The 18,885-nt window shown below is 41.7% G+C and overlaps 1 protein-coding gene and 1 long non-coding RNA gene across 7 annotated transcripts in view; one reads left to right on the top strand and one right to left on the bottom strand.

Moving 5' to 3' along the window:
* Phactr2 (phosphatase and actin regulator 2) overlaps positions 1 to 18,885 on the top strand; it is a 303,106-nt gene that overhangs the window by 162,685 nt on the left and 121,536 nt on the right. For 2 of the 6 annotated variants that reach the window (XM_045159876.1, XM_045159871.1), the window contains exon 1: positions 3,375 to 3,515. The exons of the other annotated variants lie outside the window; for them this stretch is intronic. In XM_045159876.1, the coding sequence (XP_045015811.1) occupies positions 3,470 to 3,515 (46 nt within the window). In that variant the 5' untranslated portion in view covers positions 3,375 to 3,469. Of the gene's footprint in view, positions 1 to 3,374; positions 3,516 to 18,885 lie in introns of those variants that run through there. 6 annotated transcript variants of the gene reach the window in all.
* LOC123463616 lies at positions 10,296 to 12,121 on the bottom strand. Its single transcript, XR_006639027.1, has 3 exons — positions 12,089 to 12,121; positions 11,629 to 11,715; positions 10,296 to 10,510 (listed from the first exon to the last, which is right to left on the bottom strand). It is a non-coding gene; the product is annotated as an uncharacterized LOC123463616 (long non-coding RNA).

Genomic DNA, 18,885 nt, shown 5'->3' with positions numbered 1-18,885 from the left:
TATCTTCCTTAGCAGTTTAAAATGAATCCCTGGAATGAGAAGTTTGCAAAGAAATAGCCATGCATTTCAGGTGACAGTAAATGTTTCTAGTATTCAATAAACTCCTGAGAGTAACACCCACAACGATTTGTAAAGCTGGGGGAGCTCTAATAAGGCACGAGTAAGATAATTTTGAAGGACATTATATTAAAATACTTTTTTGTTTTGTTTTTGAGACGGTAGCCCAGGCTGGCCTGGTGCTCACTATGAAGCCTAAGCTGGCCTTGAACTCACAGTTCCTCTTGCTTCAGCCTCCCAAGTGTTGGGATTACAAGCATGAGCCACGTTGCTGGAATCCATTATACTCATAATTCTATGATAACTTCTAACCTTTCTGTCTGACCTCAAAATGAGCTTAGGAGTTACTGTAGACCTTTGCCACATTCATTAGCATAACTTCTTAACTATTAACAAAGGTCACTTAAACACCAACCCCTTCAGAAATTCTGGAAGAAGGGGCTTGATAAATGGCTCAGCAATGATTAAGGTGCTTGCCTGCAAAGCCTAATGACCCAGGTTCTCTTCCCTAGTACCTATGTAAAGCCAGATGCACAGGGTGGCACATGTATCTGGAGTTCATTTGCAGTGGCTAGATGCCCTGCCTGGTGCACCTATTCTCTCTCTCTCTCTCTGCAAATAAATAAATAAATTTAATTTTTTTTTTTTTTTCTGGAAGAAGAACTGTCCCACCCTAGAACGAAAGCCTTACTGCATACTTCCTGTAGTTGGGCTGACAAGTTTCAAGGATACTGTAATGGACCGGGGAGAAGTTCAGAGAAAATTGTGTAACTTGATCATGGATTGTTAGAATCCCAAATGAGGCTAACAGTTTTCACTAACAAGTTATGAAAGGTCTTGAGTAAGGTAAATATGAAGACACACACACAAAAAAAATTCTGAACAAACTATAGCCATAGAACCACCCTCTAAGATATTTGAAATAAAAATCTGTAGAGGAGGGCTGGGGAGATGGCTTAGTGGTTAAGCGCTTGCCTATGAAGCCTAAGGGCCTGGTTCAAGGCTCAACTCCCCAGGACCCACATTAGCCAGATGCACAAGGGGGCGCACACATGTGGAGTTCGTTTGCAGTGGCTGAAGGCCCTGGCGCGCCCATTCTCTCTCTCCTTCTGCCTCTTTCTGTCTGTCACTCTCAAATAAAAAATAAAGAAAAAAATTTTTCAAAGATCTATAGAAGAATAAAAACAAACTATTGGTTTTTCAAGGAAAAGGAGTCATGAGAGCAAAAAAATAAAAATAAAAATAAAAAAGGATTGTGTACTTTTGCTGTACAAAAGTCCCCCAGGGTTTAGTCTTCTACACCTTAAAAATAAATCATGGTTTCTTAACAGTGAATGAAGCAAAAAAAAGTAGATAATTGATCACATTTTTTAAGCAAAAGTATTTCCTAACAATAGAGGTTGAGGTTCAGGTCTGAAAAAAAATGGGGTAATGAACCTGCCTGGTTAAACACTCAAGCAAGTGTCTTTCAAAAAGTATCAAAACAAGGGGCTGGAGGGATGGCACAGAGGGCAGGGGGTTTGCCATGCCAGCATGCGGGCCTGCTTCACTTTGAGCTCCATACCCCAGCACCTGGGCGTGGCCACATACCCCAGAAACCCAGTCCTGTGGGGAGCAGAGACTAGAGAATGTCTGAGACTCTCTGGTCAGCTAGTCTGACCTAAAGAAGTGGCAGCTTTGGGTTCAATGAGAGACTCTGTCTCAAGGAAACACAGATGAATGAAAGGAAAGAGAACATCCAGTGTTTTCCTCCGCTCTCTGCATCCATACCCAAGGGATGTGTGCATATTTCACACACACCACTTCACACACACACACACACACACACACACACACACACCCCACACCACACTACTACACACACAACACACACACGCACGCATAAAAATAAAAAGACGAGGCTCTTAATGATCTTGGTAACATAAACATTAGGGACAATACTCTAGATTTAATGTATTAAATCTGACATTACCTTATAATGGATCTACTAAACAGTATTTTCTACTGTTCAGAGTTGAGTGGGGTAAACTGAGAGATGACAGGAGTGACTCTCATCATGCCAACCATCAACTGTAAAGATCAAGCTTTTATTTGTACCTGTAGCTTTAAGGAGATTGAGACAGTTTGCTACTCGGAGGTCAGTAAAACTTTCAAGATGTAATCGTTTTATACAATAAATTACTGCCTGTATGCTTCTTTTTATCTCTTGACTATTTTTGACACCTTTTAAATGTTTTCTATATTTATTTATTTATTTGACTGAGAGAGAGAGAAAGAGGCAGACAGAGGGAGAGAGAGAGAATGGGCTTGCCAGGGCATCCAGCCACCAGACACAAACCTTGTGCATCCAGCTTATTTGGGTCCTGGGGAATTGAACCTGGGTCCTTAGGCTTTACAGGCAAGTGCCCTAAGTGCTAAGCCATCTCTCTAGCCCTTAAACATCTTTCTTTTCAAGGAATGTGTTGATATATAAGTGTGTATCTCACTAAACATACGAGAGGGGGTAGGGAGTCTTCACACATGTGTCCATCAGAGAAATTTGTTGTCCAAACTGAAGCCACCAGTGTTGATTATTTTAAAATTGTATTTGTTCAAAGGAAGATAATTTTTAAAAATACAAAATATTTACTTATTTGAGAGAGAGAGAGAGAGAGAGAAAGAAATAGATGTGTGCTCTGGCTGGAAATGAACTGAGGAGTCATATGCTACTTTGGGCATCTGGTTTACTTGGGTACTGGGCCATAGACCCCTGGGCAGGCAGACTTTGCAAGCAAGCACCTTTAACCACTGAGCCATCTCCCCATGGCGAAGTCATCTTGCTGTTTAAGTGAGAACTACACAATCACATATTTCACAGTGCTGCAATGCTTCCGAAGTACAGTATTCAAAGGAAGGAACCAACTTTAAACAAACTTAAATTAAGTACCATGACTAAGTACGTTCATGCCTTTTCCTCCACACCTAAAGGATCCTTTTGACACTGAACCTTTTCCAGTAAAGGGGAGCATCTGGTAGCTGGAGTTTCTGTTACCTTCTGAAAGGGTGCAGGCACCCAACCCCCTGGGGTGCAGGGAGTACCTGGTGCTCCCCCCGACCCCTTGCATCTCCGTGCTCCCACTCTCCCTCCCTATCGCCCTCAGCCCCCCTTTTTTTTTTCTCCCCGTGACCCCTGACCCCAGCTAATCTGCATAGAGGAATGACAGGCATCCGCTGGGCTGGATCCTCCGCGCCGGCTGCGGCCGGCCGGGCGGGGAGACCCGCGCGGGGAGAAGGTTGAGGGGACCGGGCGGGCGTCTGGGGCCCGCGCCGGCCATGGACGCTCGGAAGGCCGCGTGGGAGCCGAGCCCCGAGCGGAGGAGCGGAGGAGCCGCGTGATCGCTGGACCTGCTGGCGCGGCGACCCCAAGCCAGCCATGGGCCAGACGTCGGTGTCCACGCTGTCCCCGCAGCCCGGCAGCGGTGAGTCCACGCGGGGCAGCCCAGCAGCCGGCCGGGCCAGGCGGGCCTCGAACCCGCGCCCTCCCCAGCCCCCAAGCGCTCCCCCCCCCCCACCTCTCCGAGCCCCAGGCCACCGCGCCAAACTCTTTGTCGTCGCCCGAAGTGCGATGGATGCCTTTTGGGGATCCCGGCCTCCTTCACCTTAAAGGCGCAGGCCTCATTTTCTGTTCTCCAAATGACTTGGGAGCCAAAAAGTTCCCAGAAACGCCATTTGCCTATTAATCTGTTTTTTAAACTTAGCAAAAGAAACATGCCCACTGGAATTTTTTTTCTTTTTTTTTTTTTTTTCTTCTTCCTCTGTTGGCTTCTGAACAGACTAGAACAGAAATTCTTTCAAACTTGTCAACTGATTTATGGTTTGTTTTCCGAGTACAAGTCGATTCCCTTTTCCTGGTCTGCCTGGACCTCGACTGTTTAATGACTTCCCCAAAATGTGCATATAATTGTTTCACGTTGAGAATTGTTTTGTGTATGTTAGAGACCTAAACTACAAAGTTTAGGAAAAGGTATGTCCCGAATCTCGCTCATGAGGGTTGATGGGCATTTGCAGTTAACTGTGTGGAATGTTTGTGAGTTTTCAAAGTTTCTTTTTATTTTCTTAAAAAAAAAAAAATGAAAGAAAAGGAAGGAAGGTAGTTTGGCATTATCCCAGCACTACAAAAAGATAAACAACAATTTGGTGACAGTCCATGCGACTGAATAATGAAATAAACTTACAAGGAATTATTTTGATATTGTTCTATCAGCGATTTCTAAAAACAAAATAATCTTGCTGAGAGATGAGTGTGGTGGATTGAGATATGTAATAGACTTGAAAGTCTACAAACATCAACAGGATCTCAGGGGAAGGAAATGACAGCAGAGAGGAAGGTTTGGAATCTGTTCCAGGCTGTCTCATTAGATAGCATTCTGTACTTGAACCCCTCCCCAGGTGGGTTTGTTTATGTGGTATATGGTATGGATTCAGTCCCTGGGATATCATCTGCTTTGCTGAACTTAATGTCACAGAGCACACGCAGAATGCAAGAAAGCTCATATAGTTTTCTTTACGGACAATGACATGGTCACAGTGCTCTGGACACTAAAATTCTTCCTGTTGTCAAGTTTTGAGGGATTTTTTGTGGGCGGGCTTATGCTAATTAGGGCCTTAAATTTAGAAAACTATTCAGTGAAAATAAGACTGGATTTCTTTTTGTCTTATTTTAAAGCTGCGTGTTAGCTTTTATTTCAAGCAAGAGATATGGTTTTTACTTTCTCGTGCTGACAGAGAATTAAATCATGACTCCAATACAGCTGGTATGAACGAATAGTGTCCTGGACTTAATTCATCTATCACCAAATATTTCTGATGTGGATCTTAGATAAGTGACTTTTACCTTTATGTCAAACAAGGGGTATTATATAAATGAAACCTAAGATTCAAGTAAAATACTAAAATGTAACCTCCTATCTTTTGCCCAGTACCAAAAAAAGAAAACAAAGTTTCCAAAATGTTAGGACTCTATAATGACTAAATCATATGGAGAGATTGATTGTGCAATATGCATAAATAAAAAGTGATTTATTCATGCTTGATAATACGAAAAATCTGTTGCAAAACAATATTATACTTAAATTTCCGGTCCTAGCTTTTATGGATTTAAAGTTTTTGTAAATTGAAATGAACAATCCGTACATCACAAATAGAAAATTTTGATTTTATTTTGTTACTTAGGGATGGTAGTGGTTGTGACTTAAGATATGTTGCAGTGAAGCAGTGTTCTCACAGGCAGCATAGGATCTCTGTGAGGTTACTCTATCTCCAAGAACTATCACCATTGAATTCTAAATGAAAACAAAAAACAAAAAAACAAAAACTAAGTAGTATTTGGTCAGTGTTTTTTTTTTTTTTAAATTATTCATTAGAGAGAGTGAGAGAGAATGGCCAGGCCAGGGCTTCCTGCCACTGCAAAGGAACTCCAGATGCATGTACCACTTTGTGCATCTGGCTTTATGTGGGTTCTGGGGAATTGAACCCAGGTCAGCAGGCTTTGCAAGCAAGGGCCTGTAACCTCTGGGCCATCTTTCTAGCCCTTGATCAGTTTTAAATTGATGACTATGCCCTCTGAGTGTGAGAATGGAAACTGTACTTTTCTTGGTGTCCTGTTCACTCCTGAGCTGGTGAACTCAGGTTTAACAGGTTGGGTAAAGACTTTTGCATACTTTGATCTCTGCCAACGGTGTAAGTGTGGGGAGCCATCTTAACTAGGGGAGGAAGATCGGCTTGAACCAAGTCATCACGGACAAGGTCCCATAGTGAATACTCACCACCAGTTGCACATCTGTGTCTTTTGCTCTGAGATCTAAGAGGACATTTAAAAGTTATTTCTGAAAATAAGTAGTTAGAACCCACTCCTTCTTTAAAAGGGCAACTTTATTTATTTATTTATTTATTGACATGCCATAAAATTTTCCCACCGAAAGTGTACAAATCATTGTCTGTAGTGTACTTGCAGTGTTGTATGACAATCACTATTCTCACTCATCTCTTCCTCCCCATGGACATGAATCGAGAGGTAAGAGGATCAGCATGAAGCCAGCCTGCGCTGCAGAGTGAGTTCCAGGTCAGCCTGGGCTACAGAATGAAACCCTACCTTGAAAACAAAAGCACAACAAGAGCAGAATTAAACCGGAATCTACTTCACATGCTGTGTTTGGAACATTTTACGTATATGGCTTTGTGATAGAATGTGTGGTTTGGGGATTGGCTCTTTCCCGTTGGCATAATGTTTTCAAGGATCATCTTTGGTGCGGCCCATTATCAGTATTTATTTTGACTTGAGTAGGCTACATTGTAGTTATTCATTCAGCAGGGTTCTTTCTGCTATCTTGGGTGTTATGGATAACGCTGCTGGGAACGTTATGAAGGAACTGCTGGTGAAGATGTGTCTTTATTTCTCTTGGGTATGTTATAAGAGGGAGTGGAATTGTTAAGTCACATGGAACCAGTTTACACAGTAGCTACTTGCACCTTACTTTCCCGCCAGCAGCGGACAAGGGCTCCAATTTCTTCACATCCTTGCCTCACACTTGTCACTATTGTCTTTGTTGCAAGAGCCAGCCTTGTGGATGGATGTTCGTTTGTTTTTCCCTCATTTCTTGTGACATGTAAGACTTGCAGATGTTTTCTCTACCATTCTCTGAGCTGCCTTTCAAGCTGATGGCATGTAGCTCAGACTCTAAAGGTGTTTTTTAAAAGATTTTATTCTTATCCGGGCATGGTGGCACACACCTTTAATCCCAGCACTCAGGAGGTAGAGGTAGGAGGATCGCCATGAATTCGAGGCCATCCTGAGACTTCATAGTGAATTCCAGGTGAGCCTGGGCTAGAGTGAGACCCTACCTCGAAACACACACACACACACACACACACACATACAAAAAAAAAAAACAACATTGTCTATATTATTGTTGCTTTGTCGTAAATTTTGAAACTGGAAGTATGAATCTTATTTTATTCCTGGAGATGCTTTTGTCTATTGTATATCTCTTGTGTTACATGTGAATTTTTCAATAAGTTCTTTGTTTTCTACATCAAAGACAAATTGGATTCTGATAGTGTGAACTTATAGTTGCACTTCAGTAATATTGCCATTTTAACAATAAATAAAAATCTAATCTAGGGCTGGAGAGATGGCTTAGTGGTTAAGCGCTTGCCTGTGAAGCCTAAGGACCCCGGTTCGAGGGTCGGTTCCCCAGGTCCCATGTTAGCCAGATGCACAAGGGGGCGCACGCATCTGGAGTTCGTTTGCAGAGGCTGGAAGCCCTGGCGCGCCCATTCTCTCTCTCTCCCTCTATCTGTCTTTCTCTCTGTGTCTGTCGCTCTCAAATAAATAAATAAAATAAAATCTAATCTATAAACAAATGTATCTTTTAATTTATTTAGATACCTATTTTTTCTATAGTTTTATAGTTTTCAGCATGTAGGTCTTGTCTTCCCTGGTTAAATTTATCCTACCATGATTTATTGTTTTTGATGTTAAAATGAAATTCTATTCTTAATTCATTTTCAGAATTTCCATTCCTAGTGTCTAGATAAACATTGGTCCTTGTATGTTGATCTTATATCTTGTTGAACTCACTTCTCAGTCTTAGTAGTTTTTTTCAGTAGTTTCATGACAACTTTCTATGTATAAGATTACACTATATGAAAGACCCTTATCCAGAGTTACATGCAAAGACGGGAAATTTTACTTCTTCCTTTATAGTTTGAATGACATTTATTTATATACGTTTCTAATAGCCATGTCTAGAACTTCCAGTCCAAAGTTAAATAGAAGTAGAAGGAATGAACATTTTGTCTTGTTGCTGACCTAAAGGTCAAAATAGTAAGCCTTCCACTGTTAAATGGGATGTTAGTTGAAATTTTTCCATGGAGGCTTTTGGTCAAAATAGTTCCCTGTGCTTCCTCATCCATGAGTATCTTTAACACAGAAGCATAGGATTTTGTCAAAGCCTTATTCTTTCTCTATTAAGATGAGCATGCGAGTTTTATGTTGTGTTCTGTTAATATGGCATGTGGCATTAAGTTGCTATTAGGAATGTTAAACCAACCTTGCATTCTTGGGATATATTTTGCTTGTGTATGGTGTGCAATCCCTGTTATATAATGCTGGGTTGTGTTGATTAATGCTTTCTTTGTGATTAGATGCTTTATTTATGATCACAAGCTTAGGTGTGCTTTTTAAAAGGGTGGTTTCAGTGACCACTTGGCTCATGCCCAAGGAAGGGTGAGACTTCACATATTTTCCTTGCCACGAGCAGGGCATGGTAGACTGAACACAGGAAGGGTTCAATGGATATGTAAATGAATCAACAAATATTTTCAATGAACACTTGTGACTACTTTAAGGCAATGATTGCATGAATGAACGGAATGCATTGTTTTGTTTTGCCTTTAAAAAAAAAAACTTCAAGAGTTATATTACTCTGGATCCATTGTATGAAGAGTGGTGTCTAATCTAATAACCATTTTTCCCATCTTCAAAACCTCACCTCATCCCTGTTGTGCCACAGACCTGTTCAGGGTTACTTTGCCTCAACCTTTAGGCTAAAGAGTCAGATTACAATGCCTCTGTCCGCATTTTTATGAGACAAGGGAACAAGTGAATAAAGTGTGCAGGGTTATGCTCGATTATATCAGAAACTACATCTACTTATATTTCTAGATTTCCATGTTTCATTGAGGTTTCTTCATTTATTCATCCCTTGTAAACAGGAAATAAGAAGAAATCATAAAAATAAGAGTAGTTTGTTGTTATTAAAGAAAATAATATGCACATAGCTCAAAGTCACACATAACATGGTATTTTCTATAGAAAAGTGAGTTAAGTTCCTTTTAGATCCCCTAGTCCAAGTCCCACTTTCTAAGTATAACCCATCAGGCACATTGATTTTCATACCACAAATTTTTAATTCTTATGTGTCTTTATTAAAACATAAACAAACCGTATTATGCTCACTTGTCTGTACTTCCCACTTCACTTGAAGCAAAGTGTCTCACTGTTAATCACTCAATTCTCCAGGCTATCTGACATACAAGCTTCTGGTGGATTCTCCTATCCCAGCTTCCCTTCTTGCCATGAGCATCCTGGTGTTACAGACACTAACTATAGTGGCTGGCTTTATGTGTGGGTGTTTGAGATCTGAATTTGGGTACTCACACTTACGTAACAAGCTCTTTATAAAATAAGCATCTCCCCAGCCCATACATTAATCTCTTTAGTCTTATAAACAATATTTTTGCATGTGAACATATCACAATTTCCCTTCAGTGAGCATTATAATGTTTACATCATGTTTATCTTTTCTGGGTTCTTTTGTTTGTTTGTTTGTTTATATGTACTACTATGAACAATGCAGCCATGAACATCCTTATCTAAACATTGTGAATTACATATACCAGTGAAATCCTAGCAGTAGAATTTTGGGGTCAAAATATTTATGTGTTATATTTTGATAGACTTTGTCAAATTGTTCTCTTTGAGGCCATTTCAGTGTAGCTACTCACTGTATGAGAATAATTATTTTTCTCCACTCTTTCACAAGGCTGCGTGTCGGGGTGTCTTTTTGCCCATATTGTGCTGAGTGAGAAACAGAAGTCACTTCCTCTGGGTGAGACCGCTCTGCAGGCAGGTGGCTTAGCAAGTGGAACGTTAGCAGGCATTCAGTTCCTGTTCAGTCAGTCCTTCACTTTGGTGTCTTTGTACAGTGAAGACATTACACAACTGAACTTGACCACAGTGTTGTGTACACATCATTTTTTTTTACAGTTTTTGTAAATATCTATGCAAAAAAATAAATGGCATTTCACTTTGATGATGCATAAAGTTGGGCATTTAAAGTTCTTTATTTCTGAAATGCTATTTGTAGCTTTTGGTTATTATTATTGTTCCTTACAGACTTGTAGAGCAAGATAATTAACCTCATTGACTTACTTGATTTGTTTGCAAATACCATTCTGTTTTCCTTGTGTTGTAAGTTTACTTGTTTTATTTCTCATACAACTTTAAATTTCATACAGCCAAATTGATCAGTCCTTTTCTTTCTTATCCATTAAGGTCATTAAAAGCATGCTTTCCTCTGCTATTTTTTTCTTACTTGGACATTTGATCTCTAATTTATTCTGGCTTAAGATGAAAAGATTTGATAATAAAAAGTATCTCAAACATCTGTATGGAAGACCTCATAATGAAAAGACAAAACAATAACAACAAGAAATCCAGCCCTATCATCAGCTAATTGAAAAGGGAAGTCAAAATTGAAAGAAATATTTATGTCATATATGGAAAATGATGATTGACACCCTTAATGTAGTAAGACTTCTGGAAAGCCCAACATGTTCACAGGAACTGTAATCATCTGAGGAGGTAGGATTCCTTTTACAAGTGAAGCATCCTTCAGCATGTTAGTGGGATCTGTCAGGGAGGGTGGGGATAAACACACAGATAGAAAAATAATTAAAGAACATGGACATGTATTTTATTTTTCCAAAACACCTAATGGCTTGAATTTTGAACTTACTATATAAGCCAAGAACTCTTTGCAACACTGAGTTGGAATTAGCTCACAGCAACCATATAGGGTAAGCACTAATGACGTCCCATTTTGTAGACGAAGCAAACTGATGCCCAAGAGGTAAGTAACTTGTCAGTGAGACCTGATCCAAGAAGACACAGAAGAGACCTCTCGGTGTATGACAATTTAGGCGATAAATGGAAAAGATGGATACATTTATCACCTATCAATTTAGCTAAGATTAAAATGAATACCCAAGGGAGTTAATTTAAGCTGGTACATGCTCACTAGAACAATGTCTATCAAAATCAAAACTTGGAAGTAGTCAAATTTTAGAGGCTTATTGAATACATTATCATATAATAATCCATTTAAGGAAGGTGTGAAAATAATTTTTATTTTATTTTATTTATCTAAGAGAGAGAGAGAGAGAGAATCAGAGAAGGGAGAGATGGGCATGGGAATGCCAGGGCCTCCAGCCACTGCAAATGAACACCATGTGCGTGTGCCACTTTGTGCTTCTGGTTTTATGTGAGTACTGGGGAATCAAGCCCAGATCCTCAGGCTTTGCAGGCAAGCACTTTAAATACTGAGCCATCGCTCAAGCCCCTGAAAAATAGTTTTTGAAAGATTTTTTTCATGATAAAAAATATCAAAATATGAAAAAGCAGATTTCAAATAATGCAGTTCCCCTTGGCAGTAGTGTGATCCTCATGGCTTCTTCTGATTGGGCATTCTCAAACCAGGGTCTCAAGTGTGTAGTGTCCACCTGGATCTCAACAACAATTAGTTATAAGCTGGCCTGAGATTCTGTTAGCTTTTCTCCAGATGTATAGACCCTGAGTTTGAAGTTCCACGATGGTTTTTCTACTATATTTTTTTTTCCTTGTAACTTTAATGATAAAAACAAAAATATATTAGGTTCTAATATAACCATCCACCCCAAGGGTTAATTTTCTGATTAGTTTGTCAATGACTTTAAAAAGAGAAAACAAACAGAAATTTGACCATCACCTACTTTTCTTTGGTCCGTAGCTCCTCGGGTCTGGTCCAGGCATAGCATCACAAATATTGTTAGCTTCAAATCTGTTTCATCTTCAGCAGCCTGAAACCACAGTAACCACTGGACAAGTCCAAGTTCACTTTCTGCCTACTTAATGCAGCACGAAAGTAAATAAACCTACATTGTTGCTTCCATAATTAAGCTTTTTTAATTCTAATAGAGGGGAAAATTGCCATGTGTTTTCTTTTCTTCTGGGGACGTTAGTGTTAACAGGCTCACTGCTAGTCTTAATTCTTAGGAGAAAAGATTAATATTTACTGAAAACTCAACTGATGTAAAAGTGATACTGAGGTAAAAATAGTCTTATGAAAATAAATACTTCTTGTTCCCCCTCCAACCCCCCCATCTGAAGCATAGGAACAAAAAACAAATTCGACAGTAACCCAGAAGGCAATGGGCAAATCATATTACTTACCAAAAGGTTGCTCCAACCATTATCATTTATATTTATAAACCACCCTTACATTTATTTTCATTTCACGGGGCTGGATATTTTTACTCCTATAAGCCTCCTGGCAAGTGTAACACTCCAGTCCTTAATGCTGAGAGAATCTTGGTTGCCAGAGGGAGGACCGAAGTGCTGTTTTGCTAACGAATATCCTGGAAAGCCGTGCTGGCATTTGCTTGGCGGTAGATCCCTGCACACTGGCTTGTTTGAGAAGGGATATTAGGAGGAAGAAAAGAATGGCCCTTTATCCAGCAAGCAGCTCTTAAGAAAACAAAAAACAAACCCGATTATTTGTGAGGTGTGATGCTAGGCTGTGGGGAAGGCCCCAAATCCTACACAGACTCTTGTCTGGAAGATGGTGGGTGGAGATGTGCCGACATGGGAGCGGAAGAGAAGGGAACAGTACAAGGAATGGGCACACACATTGGTGATGGTGGGAGGAAGGTGGACAGGTTCCAAATGGGGAAATGAGAAGGTCGGAGGCGAGGCTGCACACAGACGCGTTGGGAACCGTAGGAGATCTCCTTGGATCCTGTCAGAGGAGCGGTTACAGTTTGCTGTGCTTCAAGGGATGATCGTGCCCACACTGTAGGTTTCGCAGGAACGGGTGGAGGGCATGCCCTGAAGTAGGCTGCCATAGTCCAGCAAGGCGAACGGGACGACTGACTGACAGTGGAGTGGCTAGAGAGATAGGAGAGGGTGCTCACAGGGTCATGTCTACAAGTCTGACCTCTCATGGTACTCCAGACTGAACGAGGATGGCTTACTTAAAAGGTTTGCTTGACTTACTTCATGGGCACCTCCGAGGTAGGATGTCCAAAACAGAAGGCTTGATTTTGTACCCACACAAGTCCTTCCCTTGACTCTTATCATTAGAGTCATCATCCTTCAACATTTCCTTTCCCTTCCACATCAGTCCACATGCATATCCTGCTCATTTTTTTCCCCTCCAAAATATATATCCAGCCCCTTTGTCTTCTTTCTGCTTCAACTGACATGTGCCAAGGCCTAATCACATATCACTTGCACAAGTGCAGCAGATCCTATCTGTTTTGTCATGTCTGCTACATAGTAGACATAAGAGACATTTCCACATAGCAGCTAAAGAAAGTCATGTGTGTGTGGGTGTGTGTACGTATGTACATGCATGTGTGCATGCAAGTATATGCACATGTGTGTGGAGGCCAGAGGTTCAAGTCAAATGTCTCCCTCAATGGCTTTCCATCTTACTTACTTACTTTATTTATTTATTTATGTTTGGTTTTTCAAGGTAGGTTCTCACTCTAGCTCAGGCTGACCTGAGATTCACTTTGTAGTCTCAGGGTGGCCTCGAACTCACTGTGATCCTCCTACCTCTGCCTACCGAGTGCTGGGATTAAAGGCGTGCGCCACCACGCCTGGCCCATCTCATTTTTTTAGACCACTTCTCTCACTGACTCAGCTAGACAAGCTGGCCACTAAGATCCTCCTGCCTCTGCTTCTCCAGCACTGGGATTATAGGCATGCCCCGCCATACCAGACATTTCATGTGGGTCCTGGACATCCACTGAGGCGCTCACACTTGTGCAGAAAGCGTCTCCCCAGCCCCTAAAGTAACGATTGAAAATATAAATCATGTCACACCTTCCTTTCTTCCCATTACGCTTAGAATACAATCCAGATTTCATAATTTGGCCTTCAGGGCCCCACAGGACATCCCACACGGCCTGTGCCACCCCCTGCGTGAAACCTCATCTCCTGCCACAGGCTGTAGTTCTCTCTCTGCCCTGTTCAGTCCTCGAAGCCTGGCTCGCTCCTGCCCGCGAACCCTTCCAGTCCTGGCTTCGGTTGGACCCTCTGGTCTCTCTTGGCTTGTTGGTCCGTCCGGCAGCGACATTCCAGACCCCTCAGGGACCTGCCCTTCTCTCCAGACTTACTTACCCCTGGTCTTAGCTCTGGGTTTTCTCCTGTCACTTACCGCCCACATTGTCCTCCTTGTGGGTTTTGTTTGCTTAGTCCTCTGTGTCACTCACCAGAGCATGAACTCCACCAAGTCACAGATGGCATCTGTGTGGTTAGCAATGTATCTCCTTGCTCTAGCTATGTGCCTGACTCAAAAACTCTCCAAGGAGTAAACGAATGGCTCCGTGTGGCCAAATCGTACATGAGGAGGACAGTAGGGACTGAATGGAAACTCACAACACATCCAAGAAACGTAGAGTGCTTCAAACCAGTTCTTTGCTACGTACCTACTGATGCTTCAGCTTGACACATCAGTTGCCCTCACAGTGGGGACCCTGAGGACACGGCTCTCCTCCTCCCTGTCATCACCCCCAGTCCCATCTTTCCAACATGCTTCTATGGCATATTGGATGAGCTCAGGAGCCCGTGTAAGTGCAGAAAAGTCAATGATAAGCTGAGCCCCGATGACTCTCACTTCCCTGTGCAGCTTTTGTTCCCCTTTCACTCGGTGCTCCATGTCCCGTACCCTCCTTCCCACACCTTTCCCTGTGCTTCAAACACTTGAGGTTTTACCTCCGGTTTGATCCGAAGGGGTTGATCTCCAGTGTTTGGCCCCTTCCAACCGGACTGGATTTCATGCAGTCCTGCTGCCCAGTGGTTGTATTGGGGTCTCGAGGCACCACACCCTACACAGGGTTGGGGGGCCCTCCTCCTCCTTGTGCTCATCATTCTCTAGGTTGCTGAATCTCATGTCTTGTCTTGTCTTGTCTTTTTTTTTTTTTTTCTTCCTGAATCTGTTTTCTTATTTTGGCAGTACACCCAGGCAACATCTCGAGGAAGGCTCCTGGGGCGTATATGTCTTTGAGTCTTGAATTAGAAAGTGTCTTTCCTCTGGCTTCATGGTCCGTTGATAGCTTGGCTGGGTCATAAGGTAGCAAAACAAATTTGCTGTAATAAGCACAAGCACCCGCCATCACTTACAATTAATCATGATTACATTTTCCCCTTATGCAGAAAGACTTTACTCCCCCCACCCCTTGCAGCAAATAGCTTTTTAACTTGTTTCAAAAGACTTTCTTGGACGACTGTCATAAGAGCTCTCAACTTTGACCTGGCTTATTGCAATGGCCTAAAAAACATTTTATGAAAGTTTAAAAGTTTTATGGGTAAGTGGACTAATTTGAAAAATATGTGTACTGTAATAATAATGTGCTGATTTTTTAAAAAAGAGATTCTCATTCAAGGTCTGTGTAGGATTATTATAATTTTCCTAGAGTTTTTTTTTTTTATTTTCATGGTACCATTATCTTTTCAGGGTGCAAGACTTGGTGAGAAGTTTTGGGGTATTACACATTGAGGGGATAACATTTCATAAATTCATCCAAGTGTGAGAATCGCCTTGGGTGCTTGGCAGAAGCACACATTTCCTGGTTTGACATTTTAGATCAGAATCCAAATCTTCTAGAGGGAGAATCTCAATTCAATATTTTAATAAACCTTCTAGAAGATTCTTAAGGAGAGGCACATATTTTGGAAAATATATTACAGTATTTGAAAGGTGGCTTCACTAACAACGTCTTTTCTTTCTACTTGAAATGAAAGTTGGTGTCTAGAGAGACTCCAGTGTTCTTGATCCCATACCCTGTTGAAGTTAGCTATGAATTCACACTGTCCATGAAGGGGTAGTCCCATTTTCAAGTTCAATTTTGAGATTCTGGAATTATCTTATTATCATAAAACTGCTCACTCTTACATATATTTTATTAATATAAGCAGCAATGTGATTCATTTCCCACAGAAATAGCGTGGATCTGAATATGTTACATCCAAAGGCAAAAGTATTGTCAGCCAAGCGGCTACAACCCCTAAGGAAAGGCCGTGTTTTCAATTTGTCCCCTATCCAGTCAGACTCTAGGGATCATCTGAGGCTGGTGTATGCCAGCTGCTTAACTCAGGAACCCCATTCGTCAGAGAGCAGGACACGAGATGAAAACAGGTGTTTAATAATATGTGGGAGGAACTGTAAGAAGGATTTTAATAAAATGCGTTTCTAGAAAGAAGGCTGAGCACTTTTCCCTCTTAGAAATGTGGGCAGCGTTTTCTGAAAACTACAAGAGGAAGCAATCATTTATTTAAAAATTCTTTTCATGTGTTCCTTTTTGGGGCGGTGTTTGGCCTTTTATTTTTCACCCCTTTCTGCCCTTTAGTTTTGTGCTTATTTACAGTACAGTGCCCAGTGTGAAGTCAATTTTATGCCATCTTAATGGGAGCCTTTTAAAAGCTTTTCCTAAGGAGTTCTTCAGTCTTCCTGTGAAAGGCTGCTCCTGATGCCCATGGTATTCCAGACCCTTCCTCAGGCCAGCCTTCCACTGTGAGATGGTCTGAGCAGTGGCCGGGTAGCTAAAGGGACTGAAGGGTGGTCTCCCTGGCTGGGGTCAGGGTTGCTGTCCCCAATTCCATCCACTCAGGGATTTTGTGTTCTTTCAAAATGTCTTCTCTTTTGCATCTGTGAAGTTAACTTGTACTGACCTGCCGGTGTGTTTATGGAAGAGCTGGGTGAGGATGGAAAGTTGGAATAAGGCAGAACAAGTTAACTGAGCCCAGGCTGTGTGTCCCTGTCAGCCTGGTGGAGCCGCGCTTCGTTTTCCTAGGGCTTCTGAGGCGGGATTGTAGACATATGTACGCGGCCAGTGTTCTGTTGCTTGGAAAGTATCGAGCTGCCAGTTTTTTAAAGCAAACATGAAAATAGTAAAATCAAACACAAGATTTAAAAAAAAGAAAAAAGACGGTGGAACTGTATACTTTTTAAAAACTGAATCCCCTTCAGTCATCCAACCACAAAATGTCAGAACACATGTATCCCTCATTGTGCAAACAAGGATGTCTTAGTTTTAAAAGCCATTTAAAGTGTTCATCACAGAAGCCTTCAAAGAGCTTCCCTTGTCCCCTCTTTTCAGTAAGTTGAGGTGGAGGTGAGGCTGGAAGCCATGTGACATTTTTACTCTCCCATCAATATGTCCATAAATAATCTTACAGATAACAGTACATGTCTGTATGTCTGCTAAAATTGTTGGGGCAGAATCCCACAGCCTCGTTGGCTTAACCAACAGGAATTAATGTTTTCATCGTTCTACGGAGGTCAAGCTGTCGGTAAGGTTGGTTTCTGCGTAGGGTCTCTCCTTGTCCTATAAACGCCCTCCTCTTTTCTGTGTCCTCACCTGATCACCCCTCTGTGTTCACATCCGAGTCCAGGATTCCTCCTCCTAGAAGGTTATCAGTCATATTGGATGTCTTCATTTCATCCAGGTTACTTTTTGCAATTCCTGTATCCAAATTTTGTCACAGTAAGCTACTGGGAGCTAGGACATCAGTCCATGAAGCCGAGTGAGCACACAGGTCAGCTGATGGTAGCACCCTGAAAACCAGCTTGCAAACCGTAATCCAGTAGCAACATCCCATCAATACGTTAGGTCCATCGTCTTCTTTCTGGTTTATCTTATCTTCACTGCTTAACGCATGTCAGCCTTTCTCCCACTGATCCCCAATGATCTCAGGGGTTCAGCAGATATTGAGTAAAGTAAGCAGATCTGCCCAAGGTGATTTTCAGCAATGGAAATGTCACCATGCAGTGCTATCAGGAAGTAAAAAGGATAAGACATAAAAATGAAATTAGAGCTGGGTGTGGTGGCGCATGCCTTTAATCCCAGCACTTGGGAGGCAGAGGTAGGAGGATCACTGTGAGTTCGAGGCCACCCTGAGACTGCATAGTGAATTCCAGGTCAGCCTGGGCCAGGGTGAGACCCTACCTCGCAAAACAAAACAAAAAAAGGGAAATTAGAAAATGGTGCATGTGAACTTCATGCTTTAGCCATAGACTATGACTGAAGCATCAAATTAATTGAGCTCTGCTGAGAGAAAAAAAAAAAAATAAGTACCAAGATTCTAATCCAAACATGCTCAGAAACCATGTATGTACCATTTGACTGTTTTTCTCATCATCTTTGAGGTCCCTGTGTATGTAGCCCACTGTTTAGAGAAAGTTTATTCCCCTCTGTCACTGTTTGTGTGTGTGTGTGTGTGTGTGTGTGTGTGCGCGCGCGCGCGCGTGTGTATCCCTTTCTGTGATTGGCTTTCCTCTTTTATATTCCTTCATTGTCTTAGGTGTTTGTGATACCTAGCTGAGCAACATGTGCTTTCACAAAGGGCTGCTAAAATAAGAAGATGGAGAGGGAAGCTAGAGAAAGACGGTGCTTACACACCTGCCTCAACAAAGGCAGAACGTGAATGTTCTTGCTAGGTTTGTACTTCAGATGATTTGTGTGTGACCCACTGCATTTACATTGTGTCCCTACAGGTTGTGTTTCTGTTGCTGGTTTTGCTTTGTTTTCTGTACTGGGGATCCAACTCAGGGCCTTGGGCTGTCTAAGGATATATTCTACCTCAGAGCCACGTCCCCAGGCTCTGCTCATGTACGTTGTTGAATACTTTTCTATGGTGGCTTTTTCTATCTTGATAAATTTCATAGGAATTCTGAGCCACGGAGTTTGTGTGTACAACCCATGTTGTCAGAAGAAATAAAGATGGTGCTTCAAAAGAACATTCCTCATTTTAATTTTTTAAAATTTTTATTTATTTGAAAAAGAGAGAGGGTGAGAGAGAGAGAGAGACAATAGCCTTCAGTAACTGCAAACAAACTCCAGACACATGCACCACCTGGTGCACCTGGTTTATGTGGGTCCTGGGGAATTGATCCTAGGTCTTTGGGCTGTGCAGGCAAGTGCCTTAACCATTAAGCAATCTCTCCAGCCCCAAATTTCTCCTAT

This window comes from Jaculus jaculus, chromosome 9 (assembly GCF_020740685.1).
Source record: "Jaculus jaculus isolate mJacJac1 chromosome 9, mJacJac1.mat.Y.cur, whole genome shotgun sequence".
In the NCBI taxonomy this organism is placed as follows: Eukaryota; Metazoa; Chordata; class Mammalia; order Rodentia; family Dipodidae; genus Jaculus; species Jaculus jaculus.
Note: the sequence above shows the minus strand (reverse complement) of the source record. Positions and strands in the feature narration are given on the sequence as shown.